The sequence below is a fragment of the Erpetoichthys calabaricus genome, chromosome 10 (genome assembly GCF_900747795.2).
Source record: "Erpetoichthys calabaricus chromosome 10, fErpCal1.3, whole genome shotgun sequence".
In the NCBI taxonomy this organism is placed as follows: domain Eukaryota; kingdom Metazoa; phylum Chordata; class Cladistia; order Polypteriformes; family Polypteridae; genus Erpetoichthys; species Erpetoichthys calabaricus.
In genome coordinates, this window is record NC_041403.2 from 160,474,883 (window position 1) to 160,493,447 (window position 18,565).

At 40.5% G+C, this 18,565-nt stretch overlaps 1 protein-coding gene across 2 annotated transcripts in view; it reads left to right on the forward strand.

Moving 5' to 3' along the window:
* The first annotated feature begins 18,061 nt into the window (after nt 1–18,061).
* Nucleotides 18,062–18,565, forward strand: part of rad9a (RAD9 checkpoint clamp component A) — a 40,858-nt gene continuing 40,354 nt past the window's right edge. The window contains exons 1-2 of one of the 2 annotated variants that reach the window (XM_028812273.2): nt 18,116–18,207; nt 18,304–18,384. In XM_028812273.2, the coding sequence (XP_028668106.1) occupies nt 18,351–18,384 (34 nt within the window). In that variant the 5' untranslated portion in view covers nt 18,116–18,207; nt 18,304–18,350. Of the gene's footprint in view, nt 18,385–18,565 lie in introns of both variants that reach the window. The other variant, XM_028812272.2, reaches the window with a different exon arrangement.

Sequence of the window (18,565 nt, forward strand, 5' to 3'; positions counted from 1 at the left end):
GTTGCTTGGATTTGCCCGGTCACACTTTTAATTTAACGGGATGATATTTCCCATTTTCCAGTCATTCAGAATTTCCCCAGTACGCAGTGACTTTCTAAAACTGTGCATCAAGGCTTTATATTTGTACTTGCTAATCTCCTTAACCACGATTTGATAAATATTATCTGGCCCTGGTGATTTGTTTGATTTCAGCTTATTTAATCTAAACCACACTTCTCTCTCTATAAGTTCCCTATCTTGTGCTGAAATAATCCTGTAAGTGATACCATGTTTTACATAACATTAGGAAATGTCCACAGTAAAAACACAGTTTATATTGTTCTGTAGTACTGTAATACTGTGAAATTCATATACATTGTTTTTACAGCTTTATGCCAACCCAATTCTGATGGCAGAAGAGCAGTTTTTACATCACAAGAGGAGCAAGAAGTCCGCAGCTTTGTAATTGCAAATAATGCAATTACATTACAGGAGATTCAACAACAACATTTATTTCTATTGGACATTTACATAAACACAATGAATCTCAATAATAATAATAATGAATAAGTAACAAGGAAAAATAAACCAAAATGAGTAAATCCATAGAATTTTCTAGAATATAGATATATAACTAGTAGAAGGGTAGCATCCTTATATACAATTTCATGATGCAAGTCTCTAAAGATGAGTCCGCTGATACGGTCAGATGACTGGGAGGACAGAAAAAAAATCAAAATAAAAGTTGAGCTGAAACAAAAAAAAAAAAAGACCACCCAGCCTCCCACTGGGCATTCTACTTAACACAGATGTCATTAAAACTTTCCCTCAGTGGCTTAGCTAGGGGCGGTCCGCCCCGGGTGGCACATTTTTGGGGGCGCCATTATTGGCCAAAAGGCTCAGTGCAATTCGTGTGTAAGCAGGAAACATATTACTCATGAGTGAAAAAAGTCAAATTCTCTGATTTTTATCCACAAATGCTTCAAAAATAATTTTCAGACTGTCCTTCTGTGATGGCATCAGGCACAGCAGTTACAATTTATGAGGCAATAACAAAAATAAACATCACACCGATAATAATTTCTAGGAAGATAAACAACTAATTTATAATTTATAATTTCATTTCGTTATCAATCCGAATGCGTTCTTGCTCTGTGCAGAAAACATCCCCACCTGTCACTTGTACACTACACTGGTGCTGGTTTTTGCAGCGTAATTATATTAAACTAATAATTAGAACACGGCTTATCAGTGCGTCTGTACTATATTCTTGTCTAGTTGATGCTTATAAATAATTATATGTGAAAAATGATTGCTGTTTCTTTATATATGAATAAATCTATGCAAAATTTATCTTAATTTTTCTCTATACATCATTTTGATTTTCTATTTAAATAGGTTAACATATTCAGATATGTTGGAAGGCGGCAAATTGAAGACCTGCCCTGAATGGCACAAACTCGAGCAATGCCACTGCTTTCCCTCGTTATTTCCAGGTTTCGTCTGTGGGGATTCGCCCCCTTGGGTCTCATGGACTGCCAGACCCCCCTGCCTTCATTCCAGCATCACAGGTGACTGCACAGGACTTCAATCAGGTAGTGAGAGAAACCAGAGAAGAAAATAGAGAAGAGTAGAGAATAGTAAACCTTTCAGATCCATGAAGAATATAAGAATTCTATATGCCTATATAGTCTAATAAGAGTGCAACTGAAATGTAGCTATGAAAAAGCTGAATTAAAAAATAATTTTTTAGCAGTTTTTCTATTGTGAATGATGGTGTTAGCCTGGCACACCTTTACTGGTAAATTTGTGGAGCATAACATCAAAAGTCTGCCTCACCACTTCTTTTAAGCTTGGCTCTTGAAATTATAAGCAGACCAGCATTAGGAAATCTGAGGTTGTGACTTGAGCCAAAGCAAATGAGAAAAACTGAAATGTGGGCCACTTTGCACAGACCTGCTTTCACTTGGGCGTTAAGGAGTCTTTTTGTGTTGAAGAGTGAAGGGATGAGTGTTGTAGACGGACAAAAAGTGTGAACTGTGCTATTTAATAGAGTGAAATGCACTATATAACAGAGTGAAACCCTATTATATGATAGATAGATAGATAGATAGATAGATAGATAGATAGATAGATAGATAGATAGATAGATAGATAGATAGATAGATAGATAGATAGATAGATAGATAGATAGATAGATAGATAGAATTAACTATATAATAGAGTGAAATACACTATATGATAGATGGATAGAAATACACTATATAATAAAGTGAAATACTGTATATGATAAAATGCACTATATGATAGAAATGTGCTCTTTGATAGATAAAAATGCACTATATAATAATGAAATGCACTCTATGATAGATAGAAGGTTACTACAAAATAGAATGAAATTCGCTATATGATAGATAGAAATGCACTATATAATAAATAGAAAGACACTATTTAATAGAGTCAAATTTGCTGTATAATAGATATAGATATATCCATCTATATAATACACTGAAAAAAGTATAACATTGATGTTGTTCGTTCAACGTAAATTTTCCCTTTCAAGCAACTTCAGATTAGTCATTCAGTGTTGTAGCTTGAAATATTTGGTTTCAGATCTCAATCAAAGTAAAAAAATTGTTTGTACCAAAGTAAGTTATGGTGGAGGAAATAAACATAAAAACCCTATTTCAGTTAACCTAATATTTTAGGGTGCTCATGTGCTGTGTGCGAGGGGCCGTTTGTATGTTCTTCTGGTCGAACTTTCCAGCGTGCTGGCTTTCCAACTGCCAAAAAAGAAGAACACTTTCCCGAGTGGAGTGGACGTGACTATAGAGGTCTGGTCATTTTCAGCAGCAGACTTTCATAATGGAGGATTTCTGGTCAGTAACCCTGTTTCTTGACTGTTAATTTTAAGTATAAGAACTCGCAATAACACATATTTTCAGGAAAGCTGTAGAAACGTTTAATAATTTTTTGTTGTATATTTAAGATTTACACTACAAAATGCTTGTGTATTTGCACTAGATTTTTAAATAAATGTAAAAAGTACAGCACTGGAATGTGTTATGTTCATAATATTTCTAAAAGTATAAAAACAGGTTACGACCAATAAACCATTTTAAATTGTAACAACTTAAAAAATAGATTTACTTCAATATAAAACAAGTGAATTACACCCAATCACTCTAAATGATTTGCCTCAACTTAAAAATTGTGGGTTCAATAAGATAAAAAGAATTATATTGGTTCAGATTGATAATATTAGGTGTGAATCTGTGAATTTCCCCTTGGGATTAATAAGGTAGGTGGCACGGTGGCGCAGTGGGTAGCGCTGCTGCCTCACAGTTGGGAGACCTGGGGACCTGAGTTCGCTTCCCGGGTCCTCCCTGTGTGGAGTTTGCATGTTCTCCCCGTGTCTGCGTGGGTTTCCTCCCACAGTCCAAAGACATGGTGAATTGGCGATTCTAAATTGGCCCTAGTGTGTGCTTGGTTTGTGTGTGTCCTGCGGTGGTTTGGCACCCTGCCTGGGATTGGTTCCTGCCTTGTGCCGTGTGTTGGCTGGGATTGGCTCCAGCAGAACCCGTGACCCTGTGTTTGGATTCAGCGGGTTGGAAAATGGATGGATTAATAAAGTATCTATCTATCATATAGTGCCTTTAATATCTATCTATCATGTTTTTTATTACTTTATATGTATTTATTTAATTTCATTTGAATTTATGTTTCAATGCTATTTTCCATATGTTTCTTAAGTGGCCCCCCACCTGCCAATCACCACTGAGAACTGCCCTCCACCCTATAAATTTGGAGGGTCTTCCCTGGTTCTTCAGGGACTCTGGTGAATTCTTATGTTTTTCCTGTGCCTTGGCTTTTTGACATCTCTGGATTTTATCTATCTATCTATCTATCTATCTATCTATCTATCTATCTATCTATCTATCTATCTATCTATCTATCTATCTGAATCATTACCTTAATTATTTTAAGTTGAATGGAGGTTAAACTTTTTTCAGTGTAGATGGATGGATAGAAATGCACTATATAATAGAGTGAAATGCACTATATGATAGCTACAAAAGCACTGTGTAATACAGTGAAATGTGTTACATGATAGTTATTTTTTTTTAGTTAATCTATCACATAGCGCATTTTTATCTAATGAGGATATTCATTTTATGTATTTAGCTTAAGTTGTGTCTTCTCTGACGTTTGCTGAACTTTCTCTTTCCATTTCACAACATGATCTCATTTCATTTTTTCTTGTCCAAGACATCATCCAGTCAGTTGTTCAGAACACTCTGAACACTCTGACAAATTAGTTTGCTAACTATCATTAAATTTTAGCTTTCTCAAGGTGCAAAAATGTGGATATTATAAAGAAGATTTTGCAGCTTTGCAGCAAAGGGGCGTTCCCTTATGCAAATATACTAACTTTATGCAAATAGAGAATGCCGCGCCACTGTGAGTTTACGGCAAAGCAGCAGTTACAGTTGAAGCAGTTAATTGACATCGACAGCTGGAACTCTGCTGCAGTGTAACTTTACGTGCATTTATTTATTTGATATCATTTTAACTGTTAAATGTGTTACTGTTTTGGCTGTGAAAATGCAGTACAGTATATAGTTGATGTCATGTATTTTTACAGATTTTTTTTTTGCAATGTTTTCGCTGGCCTGTTAAGAGTTCACTGTCCAGCCATCCACTGACTGCGTTACTGTAAAAGGAAATGTTTTCATAAGATGCCCCCTTCTTCTCATGAGTAATTTTTGGTCCGTAAGGTTTACAGATTTAACTCAGTCTAACGAGTAACAGCCGGGGCCCCCTTAGTCAGTGCCCTATCACCACTCTCTGGAGATTTTTGGGATGATGTATACGTTGAGAATGTCAGCTATTTCCTTATCATCTGCGGGCCCAGCCCATGCCGCTTTCTTTTCGGCAGCTCATCTACTAGAATCCGCCGACTCGTGTTTACTGGCGCTGTTTTTATCGCTTTCCTGTCGCCCTTTCTATTGGCCATTTCTATCTTATCCCCAGGCTGACTTTTCCGTTTAACCTTTACTTAACGCCGGAGTTAATAGTTAGCTACTTGTGCGCGTAACCTGCCGTGATGTCTGCTAGTGTTGTAGGGTGCTGCGGTGATCTGCCGCCGCCCCCTCAATAGGTTCCTTATCCTCGCGTAATCCTAAAGCAGTTAATGAAATCCACCTTCCGAATGCCTAAAGCAGATTGCGTCTAACGTCCCGGGAGAGGATTTTCCTTCTTGCATTTATCTCTGAGCCATTTTTGGCTGCCTCGCGTGCAGGACACGCACTCACATATGAACTCGGCTGGGGCAGAAGACATCATTCCGGTACGCTGTCCTCGCTGTGCACTGTTGCCATCTTTTGGAGGATTTGGAGACCTTGTGAATTCTAAAAAATGAAGGTGCCAGAGTGGTTCTTCAGAGAGAAGCCATAGGGGAACCATTTATGATTCTCAAAAGTCCATCTATATGAAGAATCCGAGAAGAACCTTTGTTTATTTAGATCCTTAACTGGCTCCATAAATAAATAAATAACCAGGAATAGATGGTAACAGATTTGCGAAATATGAAAGTTATGATTTTTATCAATATTGCATACAATAACGTACGCTAAGTCCAGGTTTTCTTAATCTGTTAGTGTCCTATAGCCTAACATAAGTTAAACATTGATATTATTTTCTAGGGAGTTTTTCAAAGCACAAAGAACCAACTTCATATGCAAAAAAACCCTCCCAGAATTAAAAGGTGCTTTGTCAAGCAATAACTCTACAAGGATCCTCACAACCCAATAGAGAAAATGTCAAAAAAACATTATTATTAGGAGTATAGGTGGGTTCCGTTCTCATTTTTCTTTTCAGGAGTCTTGTGTAACAGGAAGCGTTTCCCACAAGCGAACCCAACTTTTGAACAAACCAGAAAGTTGTTTTGGATAACCATGTCAACTAATCTGATACGGCCTTCCCTCCCAAACCTGCCAACCATATAGAAGTCTACTGTTAGGACCCTTTGGAGGAATATTGTGGACAAAATTAAATAAATAAACAAGTACACAGATAAATAAAAGTAGTGCAAAAGAACTTACTTCATATGTATAAAAACCCTCCCAGAATGAAATGGTGCTTTGTCAATCAATAACTCTACAAGGAACCACACAACCCAGTAAAGGAAATGTCAAAAAAATAAACATTATTATTAGGAGTATAGGTGGGTTCCGTTCTCAATGTTCTTTTCAGGAGTCTCGTGTTACAGGAAGCATTTACCACAAGCGAACCCAATTTTTGCACAAACTAATCTGATGCGGCCTTCCCTCCCAAACCTGCCAAACGTTTTTAGAAGTCTACAGTTATGACCCTTTGGAGGAATATTGTGGACAAAATTAAATAAATAAACAAGTACACAGATAAATAAAAGTAGTGCAAAATTTGACAATACATTAAAAAGTCAGAATTAGCGTAATTTGCCCTAATTCGGGTTGCCCGTAAGAAATGTAATGATTTACCTCATGAAGAAAAAAGTTCAAAATAAACAAGAAAGTAGCATCAGATATTTCAAATATTCGAATGTGCGCTTCAATTGAAATGTTTAAAGTTTGAAATATTCTTGATTGTAATAGAAATGTGTCATTATTCACCCTCTGATGGAGGTCCATTGAGCTCTAGCTCCCTAGAAAAGGATCAAAGATAACATCAGTCATGCATGTGTGCCTGTGGTATGTATTTCCACCCTGGTTTGAGAGGGGATGCCAACGCTACTCTTATCCTCTGTTGCTCCCTCCACAGTACCTAGAAGATCCCCAGTGAGGGCAATTGACTCTGCCCTTTCTGGATTTCCTGCTACATATCCTGTGGTTCCCAGAAGGAGGCATCACTCAAAGAGAGAATGTGCCACAAGATGGAGCTCCTGAGTATAGGCCTACCAGCTGAGAGAAAAGGTTCCTCATGATGACCCTGCTTTTTGTTTGTTTAGCACCACTGAGCTCATTTTTTTTGTTGGACTCTGATTTTATTAAACGGAGGCGACTGGATTGGCGCTCCAATATTTTCTCTTTGTGGACCTGCAGTTCCTTCCAACAGCTATACATATACTGTACATCACATTCATAATCACTGGCCATAAAACAGTCTAAAACAATACCCCACATGCTTATGTTTTCCATTTTAACCTTCTGGAAATGGCGCTTGGAGGGCTAGGACCACCGGTAAAGAATCAAAAATATGATCATGTCCTTGATCAGCACATAACAACACTCCACATGTCAATGCTACTGATTCCCATTTTTTCAAAATTTACTTTGACCCCTTGTATCCCCTTAGTGGAGGAACCCCCAGGGGTCAGTTGATGTGGCCTGCACAACTTCCTCCTGATCATTTTTGCTGACAGAACCAACTGGTTTTTTAGAGACGCTCCAGATTTATAGGTGGAGAGCAGTTCCTGGTGGTGATTGGCAGGTGGTCCCGCCAGTTGGGGTACCACCCACAACATACATGGTACATCACCGAGGCACTGAAAGATAAACACAAAGACGGCATAAAACATGAATTTGAACCCCAGGCGGGGGTGAACCCTGGCTGAGATCTAACAGTCTGCAGTTAGACACTTCTCGGTCATTTAGGTCTTTCTCAAGACACGCGTTTTGAAGGAGTAACTTGCACTTCATTCTCACAAAACATATTTACACTATTTAGTTAAGATTACAGTTGTGGGAGGGTTATTTGACACCTGCATAATGACGAATTAGGAGTCTCAAGTACGCAAGTCCCAAAAGTAGCAAACACGTCCAGTAATGCTCACTAGAGGGGGAAATACTGCTAAACCCCAGCTAGATAAATGGGCAGAGAAATTTCATAAAAACAACAACGATTTATTCTTCACAACAATATTCTCTCACAAAATAAAGCTCCCTAGAGCTCAACTGCAAAATGGAGTTTTCTAAAAACACAACACAATCCTAGGCAAACACAGTCACCATACAGAAAACACAAGGCCAAGTCAAAAACAAGAAAACAGAGGTCAAAACTCCAGAGATGTCAAAAAGCAAAGACACAGGAAAAACATAAGAATTCACCAGATCCCCCGGGAACAGGGGAAGACCCTCCAAATTTATAGGGTGGAGGGCACTTCCCAGTGGTGATTGGCAGGTGGGGGGCCACTTAAGAAACATATGGAAAATAGCATTGAAACATAAATTCAAATGAAATGAAATAAATACATATAAAATAATAAAAAACATGATAGATAGATAGATAGATAGATAGATAGATAGATAGATAGATAGATAGATAGATAGATAGATAGATAGATAGATAGATAGATAGATAGATGTGAAAGGCACTATATAATAGATAGATAGATAGATAGATAGATAGATAGATAGATAGATAGATAGATAGATAGATAGATAGATAGATAGATAGATAGATAGATAGATAGATGTGAAAGGCACTATATAATAGATAGATAGATAGATAGATAGATAGATAGATAGATAGATAGATAGATAGTAGATAGATAGATAGATAGATAGATAGATAGATAGATAGATGTGAAAGGCACTATATAATAGATAGATAGATAGATAGATAGATAGATAGATAGATAGATAGATAGATAGATAGATAGATAGATAGATAGATAGATAGATAGATAGATAGATAGATAGATAGATAGATAGATGTGAAAGGCACTATGTAGGATAGGAAGATAGATGGCATTTTCTGCTCTGTATGGACTTGTGCAACCAGGTGTCCATTGTCTGCCATTGACCTTTGGCACAGCACCACTCATATGCCATCCAGATACCAACAGACAAGCATCAGAACACCACTCTCAGAGTCTTGCTTTGTGACTTATGCGCTGTACATCACAACTGTGAATAGAGCTGCTGCAACCACCAAGTAGCCCATCTGCAATGAAATGGGAGTTGTGGGAGATGGCAAACGGTGTGGCAGTGTGGTGCAGACTCGCATATTCCATCTGGTGGCTATGAATGGATCTGCAACATTAAAATACTGCAATTATAATACAATGTGGTGGACGGCTGGGGCTCATGCCCAGTCGGTATGCCTGGAGGATGGAAGGACTGGGAAAGGAGCAGTACCTCCCCTTGTTGGGGCCACGGGAACAGAGCTTTGAAGCTCAACCTTGTGGGGACCCGTGGGTACCGCCAGGGTGCACCTGGATGGTTCAGAAGCCAAGGTACGCAGCACTTCCACCACACCAGGAAGTGCTGCAGGAAGGTCCGGGTGCATTATAAAAGGGGCCGCCTCACCCCATTCAGGGAGCCAGAGTCTGGAGGCAGAAGACAGAGATTGCGAGGCGAGGAGGCAACAGAAGAGTAATGGAAGGAGAAAGAAAAGGACTGAGATATACTTGTGGTGATTTGTGCACTGTGTGCTGTGCCGAATTGGAAAAGAAAACAATAAAAACGGTGAGCTTGTGTAAGTGTGCCTCTTGTGTCTGTCTGTGCTGGGTTATGCTCTAGTGTAGCACCATCTATTGTCATGACAATTACCATATTATTAATGACAGACAGAGAGACAGTGCTAGGCTTTTATATACTGTACAGGTTTGTATATACAGTGGATTGCATAAGTATTCAGACCTCTTCACATTCTACACACTTTATTGTGTTGTAGATATAATTTTAAATGGATAAAGTTGCCATTGCTGTTCATCAATCTACACTTAACAACAACGTCAATTTATTTCTTGTATAGCTCAGAATCACAAAAGTAATGCTTCAATGGGCTTTAACAGCATCTGTTTTTAGACATGGGCCTTGACTCTCAAAGAAGACAAGAAAAACTCCTAAAAAAATTTTGTAGGAAATAAAAATGGAAGAAATCTTGGGAAGAACAATTCTGAAAGAGAGAGAGAGAGAGAGAGAGAGAGACCCCCTTCCAGGTTGGTTGGGTGTGCAATGGGTGTCAGAAGTGGGGTAAATAAAACACACAAGTAATCCTCTTCACAGACCACGATGGCCAATATTTCACAGCCATCTCAGAAATACAATAGAAGTACAAACAACTTTGTTCTTGTACAGAACTCCTCATTAAGTGTGAGTGCAGACCTCGGCGACAACATCCATCCATCCATTATCCAACCTGCTATATCCTAACTACAGGGTCACAGGGGTCTGCTGGAGCCAATCCCAGCCAACACAGGGCACCAAACCACCGCAGGGACAATTTAGAATCGCTAATGCACCTAACCTACATGTCTTTGGACTGTGGGAGGAAACCGGAGCACCAGGAGGAAACCCACGCAGACACGGGGAGAACATGCAAACTCTAAGCAGGGAGGACCCGGGAAGCGAACCTGGGTCTCCTAACTGCGAGGCAGCAGTGCTACCCACTTGCGCCACCCTGAACGACAACTTTCAAGGCAAAATGCAAGAATAGATGATACCACTCACTAATTACAGAACTATATGAGGATACAGATTTGTTAAAACTACATCAAAAACAAAATAGAAATTAATTAATATAAAACAATAACAACAATAACTGCCCATCAGCTAGTTGTAGAACCCATAGACATAGTCAGAGTTCTGGACACCTCGGCCAACAACTTTATTTGCCCCCAGGAGGAAATCTGACTTTTTATAGAAGCTTTTTAAATAAATACTAGGGGGCTTCGCCCCCTGCTTGCTTCGCTCACTAACCCCCCACCCCCCCACCCCCCGCTATGCGCCAGCCACTTCATGTCTCTGCTGCTCGGGTATGTGGTTTTCACTTTCACCAAACAACAAATCTTTTATTTCTCGCGGATATGCCTCTTCATTGGGAAGAAACATTACTTTTCCCTGATGGCAGCACGAATTAGACGATCTACAAGTCTCCGACTTAAAGTTTAAATCCGAACAATATATTTGATTTGTTTTCACTGTTCCGTTATTTCACCGAGTAATAATTTCCGTTTGTTTGCGCTAATGCGATCTTTACTATCATTTATTGAGACATTCGAATTTTAGTTCTTCCATATTCTCTAACCTGCTCTGCATGTGTATCACACCGTGTTTGAATTCTTTATGACGTTCTACTTTGTTATCTACTCTTTGTCTTTTATTTCCGACCTCGGGCCTGGTTAAATCTCTTTGCACAAAGTCTTGTCTCACAGGACGTGAAATTGTCTCTCTGAAAAAGTCACATCTCATCTCAGGCTGAACAGTTTTTTTTATATAATAGAGATAAATAAATACACACACACACACACACACTTTGCTTAATTTAATGGTTCTCATTATATATGAACATAAGTACCTAAGAGAGGGTTGAATCAGAAAAAGCAAAAGGAAACAAGGAGATATTTGACCAGACTGCTGCCCCCCGATTGTTGGCAGCATGATTCTGCTTTCATTTTTCTTTTTATCCATACTTACTTCCTTCAAATGATTAATGGATGACAAGTGCATTGTTGGGAGTTTAGTTTTATTAATTGATGTATGGAAATTTGGCACTTGGTTGCCTGGAGGACATCACTTTGCCGTTGTCTGCTGTGTTGATTTGCATTTATGGTGTTCTTATTAACGCTGCCAACAAAATTGTGTTTGCTCACCTGCACCTTCTTTTTGACTATTGGGAGTGTACTGTAGCACAGACACCTTTATACACAGCAGCACTGAGATGGCCTCAAGCAAGTCAGCCCACCGCTAATAACAAAAGAGAGGCGCTGCTGCTCCCCAAAGTGGGTTTTAGTTTCTAATGGGATGGCTCCTTTTTCAGTTATGTAATGGATCTGTGTAAGTGTTGGTGCGTGTGTGAGCGAACCCAGGATTGGCTTATTCCTGCTTGGGTAACTGCTTCTCAATGAGAATGTAGTGGGTTTTTTTTTTGGGTGCCCCCTGCAGGGCTGGCTCCTACATTGCGCTTATGTTCTTGCCCCACTCAAAGCCAGAAGTTCTTTATTCGTAGCTATTTCTTGAATAGCCCTTTTCACAGCAAGCACCAGTCAACCCGCTATATCCTGGAGCCAATCCCAGCCAGCAGAGGGCGCATGGCAGGAACAAACCAGCCCACCGCATGGCACACACACACACACACACACTCCCACTCACCAAGCACACACTAGGGACAATTTAGGATCGCCAATGCACCTAAACCTGCTTGTCTTTGGACTGTGGGAGGAAACCGGAGCACCCAGAGAAGACTCACGCAGACACATGCAAACTCCACGCAAGGAGGACTCGGGAAGAAAACCCAGACGGGTCTCCTTACTGTGAGGCAGCAGCGCTAACCACTGCACCACCGGGCTGCGCTTTCCTCTTAATCCTCTTTTGTTAAACATGCAAACTCCACACAGGGAGGACCTGGGAAGTGAACCCGGGTCTCCTATCTGAGAGGCAGCAGTGCTACCCACTGCTCCACCGTGCCACCCAGCAAGAACCATCCCAGACATAATCTTAAATACCATAACACCTCAGTGCAGTTCAGTTATTAGTTTTAAATACTGTATCCAACCAGGGGGGCACATGATCCCTGGGAATGTTTTCTTTTTAGCATAGAAGTTTATTCTTTGAACCCGCACATATCCATTAGTGGAGATATTCAGTCAAAAGTAAGGATATGCAGCTATGTGCTGCATAATGTCCATTCGCCCAAAGGTTATAACAGAGTTCAGAGATCCCAATCATAGAACATAGCGAATGCAACAGCGACCCCTGTATCTCACGGTCATGTGTCTTGTATACAAAGCAGTTGCGTCTCTAACATGGAGAAAGACTATTCTGAGATGCAGACCATTATACACTTTAACAGTCATCTTCTCTCATCTTCTCTTGGGAACACCTTGGAATTACCAAAGAAGAGCTGGAACCTGTAGCTGGGGTCAAGGTGGTCTGGCTTTACCTGCCTGGCCTGCTGCCCCCCGGAAGAGCAGTTAAGAAAATGAGAAAATGAGAACATGAATTTGGGTCTGACTTTTGTAAGGGGAATCAATGATAAAATAACATGAACATCCATCTCACCCCATTAATGGGCTTCAATTGCAAGCACATCTTCATTCATGCATTCAATGATTTCTCCAGACCTTCATATTTTAATTTAAAGTACTCAGTAAGTGGGGGATGGGGGGTTACATGTAGAATATTTATATCAAGAATATAAGCAAGAACATTTTGTGAAATCTTGCAAGACATTCTCCCACATTTGCCAGAAATTCTTGATTTTTTTTTTCTAAGTTGTTATTATTATGTAGTGCAGCAAGACTGTCATAATACAAGCCAGACTGTTTATGTTTCACATTCCAAGAGTCAGATCCATCTGGGAACTGTTTGTCTCAGGCCTGCAAAGAGTGAACTAGTGCTTGAGATGTACATGTTGGTTATGGACCTGACATATACTGGACACACTGTACTTTGAGCAGGTGGCCTTGCGGAGAACATACAGGAAGTGGGTAGATCAGGGGTGTCCAGCTCTGGTCCTGTTGGGCCGCAGTGGCTGCAGGTTTTCATTCCAACCCTCTTCTTCTTAATTAGTGAGCCATTTTTGCTGCTGATTAATTTGTTTGGCCTTAAATCCATCTTATATTTCGGAATGTCTTACACCTTACACTCCAAATTGCAACCTTAGATCTTCAAATGAGTGTCTACTTACAATTCCAAGAGCTAAACTTAAAAGAAATGGTGAAGTGGCCTTCTGTTGTTATGCACCTAAAATCTGGAATAGCTGACCGACAGGAATTCGCCAGGCTAATACAGTGGAGATCTTTAAAACACTGCTAAAATCACATTACTTTAACATGGCTTATTCATGGCTTCTTCTTAGTTTAATCCTGATGCTCTGTATATTCTATTAATCATCATTATTATTCATGGTGGCTCCACAATCCGTACTAACTCCTACTTTATCTGCTGTTCTTTTTCCGGTTTTCTGTGGTGGCGATCTGCGCCACCACCACCTGATCAAAGCACCATGATGTCCCTACATTGATGGATTAGAAACCAGACGTCCACGTGACCGTCATCATCAAGTTCTTCCATGAGAATCCTGAATACAATGAGGACTGATTGAGGTCATTTATGTTAGGTTGAATGCCTAGAGGGGGCTGGGTGGTCTCATGGCCTCAGAACCCCTGCAGATTTTATTTTTTTCTGAAGCCGTCTGGAGTTTTTTTCGTTATTTCTGTCCTCCCTGGCCATCGGACCTTAATTTTATTCTATGTTATTTAGTGTTCCCAAATTCTATTTTCTTATTTATTTTATCTTTTTTCTCTTTCTTCATAATGTAAAGCACTTTGAGCTATATTATTTGTATGAAAATGTGCTATAGAAATAAATGGTGTTGTTGTTGTTAAGTTTTAAATGACATGACTCAGACCCCCTTAGTTGTTTCTTTTCCCTTAATGAGCAGCCAAACAATAATGAGACAACAAAATGAGCCACCACATGACCAGCTCACTTGAAAATAAAGAAAGGTGGGGGTCTCAGTCATGTTGGTCTGCTCAGGTCACCAAAACATCTTGATGGTGGTCTTAGCAAAAACAGAAAATCAACAGTCTGCTATGGCAGAACGAGAGCAGCAACAAGTCGTGATATTCAATAACGGCTTTAATTAACAGCAAGAAATGGCTTCTCATTAAGAAACACACTAGTGCAGACAGCGTGCCAGGCATCCTCGTGGGACATACAGCCAACCTCCTCGGTTCCTGTGTACCAAGTGTGTGACAGTGAGGCAGAGCCACTTCGGCTTCGTCAATTAGCCACAGCCAGGACCAGGAGTCCAGACTCACCCTGTGGTCTTCTGACATGACACACAGCCTGCCAGGCAGACACGCAGCTGGGTCCCAGTCCCCTCCTACTCCTCTTCACACATGGCACCGCAGGGTGAGTGACAGACGACTCAGGTGCAGCCCACACTCCAGTGAGTGACTGAGTCCAGGCAGCGTCCTGTCATGGACGTCACCCACTTGGCTTGTTCCTCAGGTTGGGTGGCACTAAGGAGAGAGAGTGAGCCTGAGGAGAGGAGGTCTTGGAGGCAGGAGCACTGGCACTGCAGCAGGGACACTGTGGCCACTACACCACCAGGGGTTTTTAAACAAGACATGGACTCCAGGGGGACATTACACATTTAGTGGTTCTATTTTCTTACTTTACAGTTCTATAAAAGTTTTGTATGTTTTGATACAGTAAATACACAATTTACATGCAAAAGAGTTCTATTGTTATATTATTATTATTTATTATTCTATTTACATGTATTTATTTTTAATTAAATAAGTGATAACCAGTGTTAGTAGCATATTATGTGTGTGTGTCTATGTAAGGTGATAGGTGGGTGGGGGGGGGGGTGCAGATTTTCTTGCCTGGGGAGCCAAATAGGTCATAAATGGCCCTGAAATGCAATATATATGAGTTGCATTTTAAGCCTACATGACAATTACGTGCTGTAGTGAAAAGCAATTGGCAATGTGGTTGGTATATTTTTTAATTATGACTCTTGTGAAAACCTGGGGGCACTCCAGCCACCCCAACCCAACACAGACAGGCAGAGACCCAAGTTCCAACACATTTCCCTCGCTCCCCACAGCAACACTGTGCAAAGCACCAAGCACACAGCAAGTTCCTTCTTTCTTTCTCTCCTTTCTGCCTCCACTCCTCCACTGACAAGCTTCATCCCTCTTCCTCCTGGCTCTGATTTCCCACGTAGTGGCAGCTGGCTCCTTTTATAGGGCACCCAGAAGTGCTCCAGGTGTCAGGTGATCTTCTTCCGGTGGCATTTCTGAGTGTGGTGCAAGTGCTGAACCAAAGGGCTCAGTCATTCCTGTAACACCGCCTAGTGGTGCCCACGGAACCCAACAGGGCTCTGCCAAACACCCATAGAGCTCTGTTGGAATCCAAGGCACCGCTGCAACCTAGGGGGGCTGCCATCTACTATTCTGGGGGGGGGGGAGGCGGGGGGGGGTTAGTGCACTAGAAAGGCTGCCCTTCACCATCATTCCATTCCTTGGGCGTCCAGCTGTCCCTTACACATGATAAAACTGTGCCAAAGTCAAATGCACCATATGAATGTCCTTTGCATTGCAATGTAGTAAACATGTTGGATTGCATTTAATTTGGACACAAATGATCTTCCATAATGTTCTGACCTCCTTTCCCGAAGAGTTAAGTCTGTCTTGGTTAATGTAAGTAGCCAAAGCAGAAAGACAGATAAAAGTACACTAAGAGCACATGTGATTCTAGTTAGATTCATGTTTTTTGCCTGTTTATTTCCCATGCATGTAAAACTTCAAACCTTCCTCATGTTCCCAGCAATCTTTTAGTACATATTTAGTTGGATGATTATCCTGATAGCCATAAACATATACCCAATAATTCATTCACATTTATAGTCTTCTCAAATATAGTAGCATTTGTCCCATTTCCACCTGCAAGATAGCAATAGTGAAAGACATTATAGCTCTAACCTTTAAAAGCAGAGGAGTTGGCACACCAATGAAGACCACCTGGACCCACTGCAGTTTGCTTGTGGGGCAAACACTGGAGTGAAGGATACAATTTTCCATCAGCTTCACAAGGCTTACTCCCATCTGGACAAAGCTGGCAGCCCAGTGAGGATTATGTTTAGTGATTTCTCCAGGATCTTCAGTATCATCCAGCCATCCCTGTTAAGGTGTAAACTGAGGGATATGCAGGTGGGTGAGCCTGTGGTATCCTGTATAATGGATTATCTGTCAGGCAGACCACAGTTTGTGAGTTTCAAGGACTGTTTCTGATATGGATATAAGCAAAACCACAAGGAACAGTCCTGTCTCCTTTTCTCATTGCTCTGTACCCTCCAAGGTCATGTTACTTGCAGAAATTCTCAAGATGATTCTGAACTGATGGGGTGTATTAATAAGGGAGGGGAGTTGAGACAGAGTATATGAGTCAGGTGGAGAACTTTGTTTCTTGGTGCAGAAGGAATTGTCCACAACTTAATATAAGCAAAACCAAGCTGCTATACCCAGTTGGTATTCAGGGAATGGATGTTTAGGAGGGGCATTGAAACAAGTACTAAGCGGTCCACTTCAGTTGCAGGTTGGACTGGTCTCGTACCACAGAGGAAACTATAGAAGAAAGGGCAGATCATGGTCTTTTTTCTATGGAGATTGCACTCCTTTAATGTGGGAAGTGACATCGTTCACCTCTTCTACCATTCGATGATGGCCAGTGTGAGCTCAAGAGACGTCCACCGAATTAAGAAGCTAATTAAAAGGGCAGGCTCAGTTATAGGAAGCACTCTGGACCCCCTGGAGGTCGTACTGGAGGAGAGAATGATAACAAAACTGAGTGCCATTATGAACAAAGCTGCACATCCTCTCTGCGACACATCAACACTTTAAGCCAATGAATTATTCAGTAGACGCATGTCAAGAAACATGATTGGAGCTCCTTTATACCAATAGCAATATGCCAGCACAATGTGTCACTGTGACTGGAACTGTCAAGTCAGACGTTTTCTTTTTTTTTTAGCCATTCTGGTGTTAAATGTATTTATTTATTGAGCATCCATAAAAAAAAGTCTAATTTGCTCCTGTTCACAAATAATTTTCTATCTGGTGGATATATATGATGGATTTAGTCAGTGCATAATAAAAGGCAACCATAAATACCCTACCCCAAACATTTCACCAATATGATGTTTTAATGTTAGCTTCTTATCTATCCACATTCCAAGAAAAGTTATCACTGAAGCCTCTTCTAATGGCGGTCCATATAGCTCAATATCTATTGTGGCCTTGTACTCCATTTAGTAAAACAAATTAAAATTTAAATCCCCACTGATAACCCTAATCTCTCTACCTCCTGCAGAGCAACTTGAATCTTAATTACATAATTTCGATTCCTTCCTTTTTTCCAGGCTGCTCCATCATCCGCATGTAATAAATTTGAAATCTCGGGTAGCCTTTGACGTTTTGTGTGCCCCATGACTACTGAGCCAAGAGACAGCGCTGAGAAAGCGCGTTTTCCAAGTGTGCTGATGATGTTTGACTACTGTTCCGACCCGTAAACATTATCCGACCTTATTGCGTGAGACAGCTCACATATCTATCCAATAAGAACGCACCGAGTAGCCATACTGGCCAATGAGCAAAAAGAGGGATGATCAAACGTCTGAGTCCATCCAATGAGCGCACTGTACAGAAGGCGGTAATGCGTATGGCGGAAGTTATGAAGACGTTCTAAGTTAAAGGATGAGAAGTGTTTGAACTTTGAAAACAACCTAGAAGTATAATCTTTAATATTATGTGCTCCAGTCTTGTGCAGTGAATCCTGTTTATAATTTTTTTAGATATAATACGAAGCACACACGTTCTCTTTATAGGGCTCAAAGAAATAAATGCGCCAGATGCTGCTTGTCAGACGCCAGCCATGAAGTGTGTGGTGGCCGGCAGTAACGTGAAAGGTAAGCGCTTCAGAGCACATTTTGTACTTATTTCGCTTTCTTCGTTTATTTCATGTCGTTTGCATACGATAACGCGGAAGTAACGGCAATTACGTTCATTTAAATAGTCGCATTATTCATACATATAAATATTCTTGTTTTGCTCTGAAATTAAATATCTTGATTGGCATAGCAGCAGTGA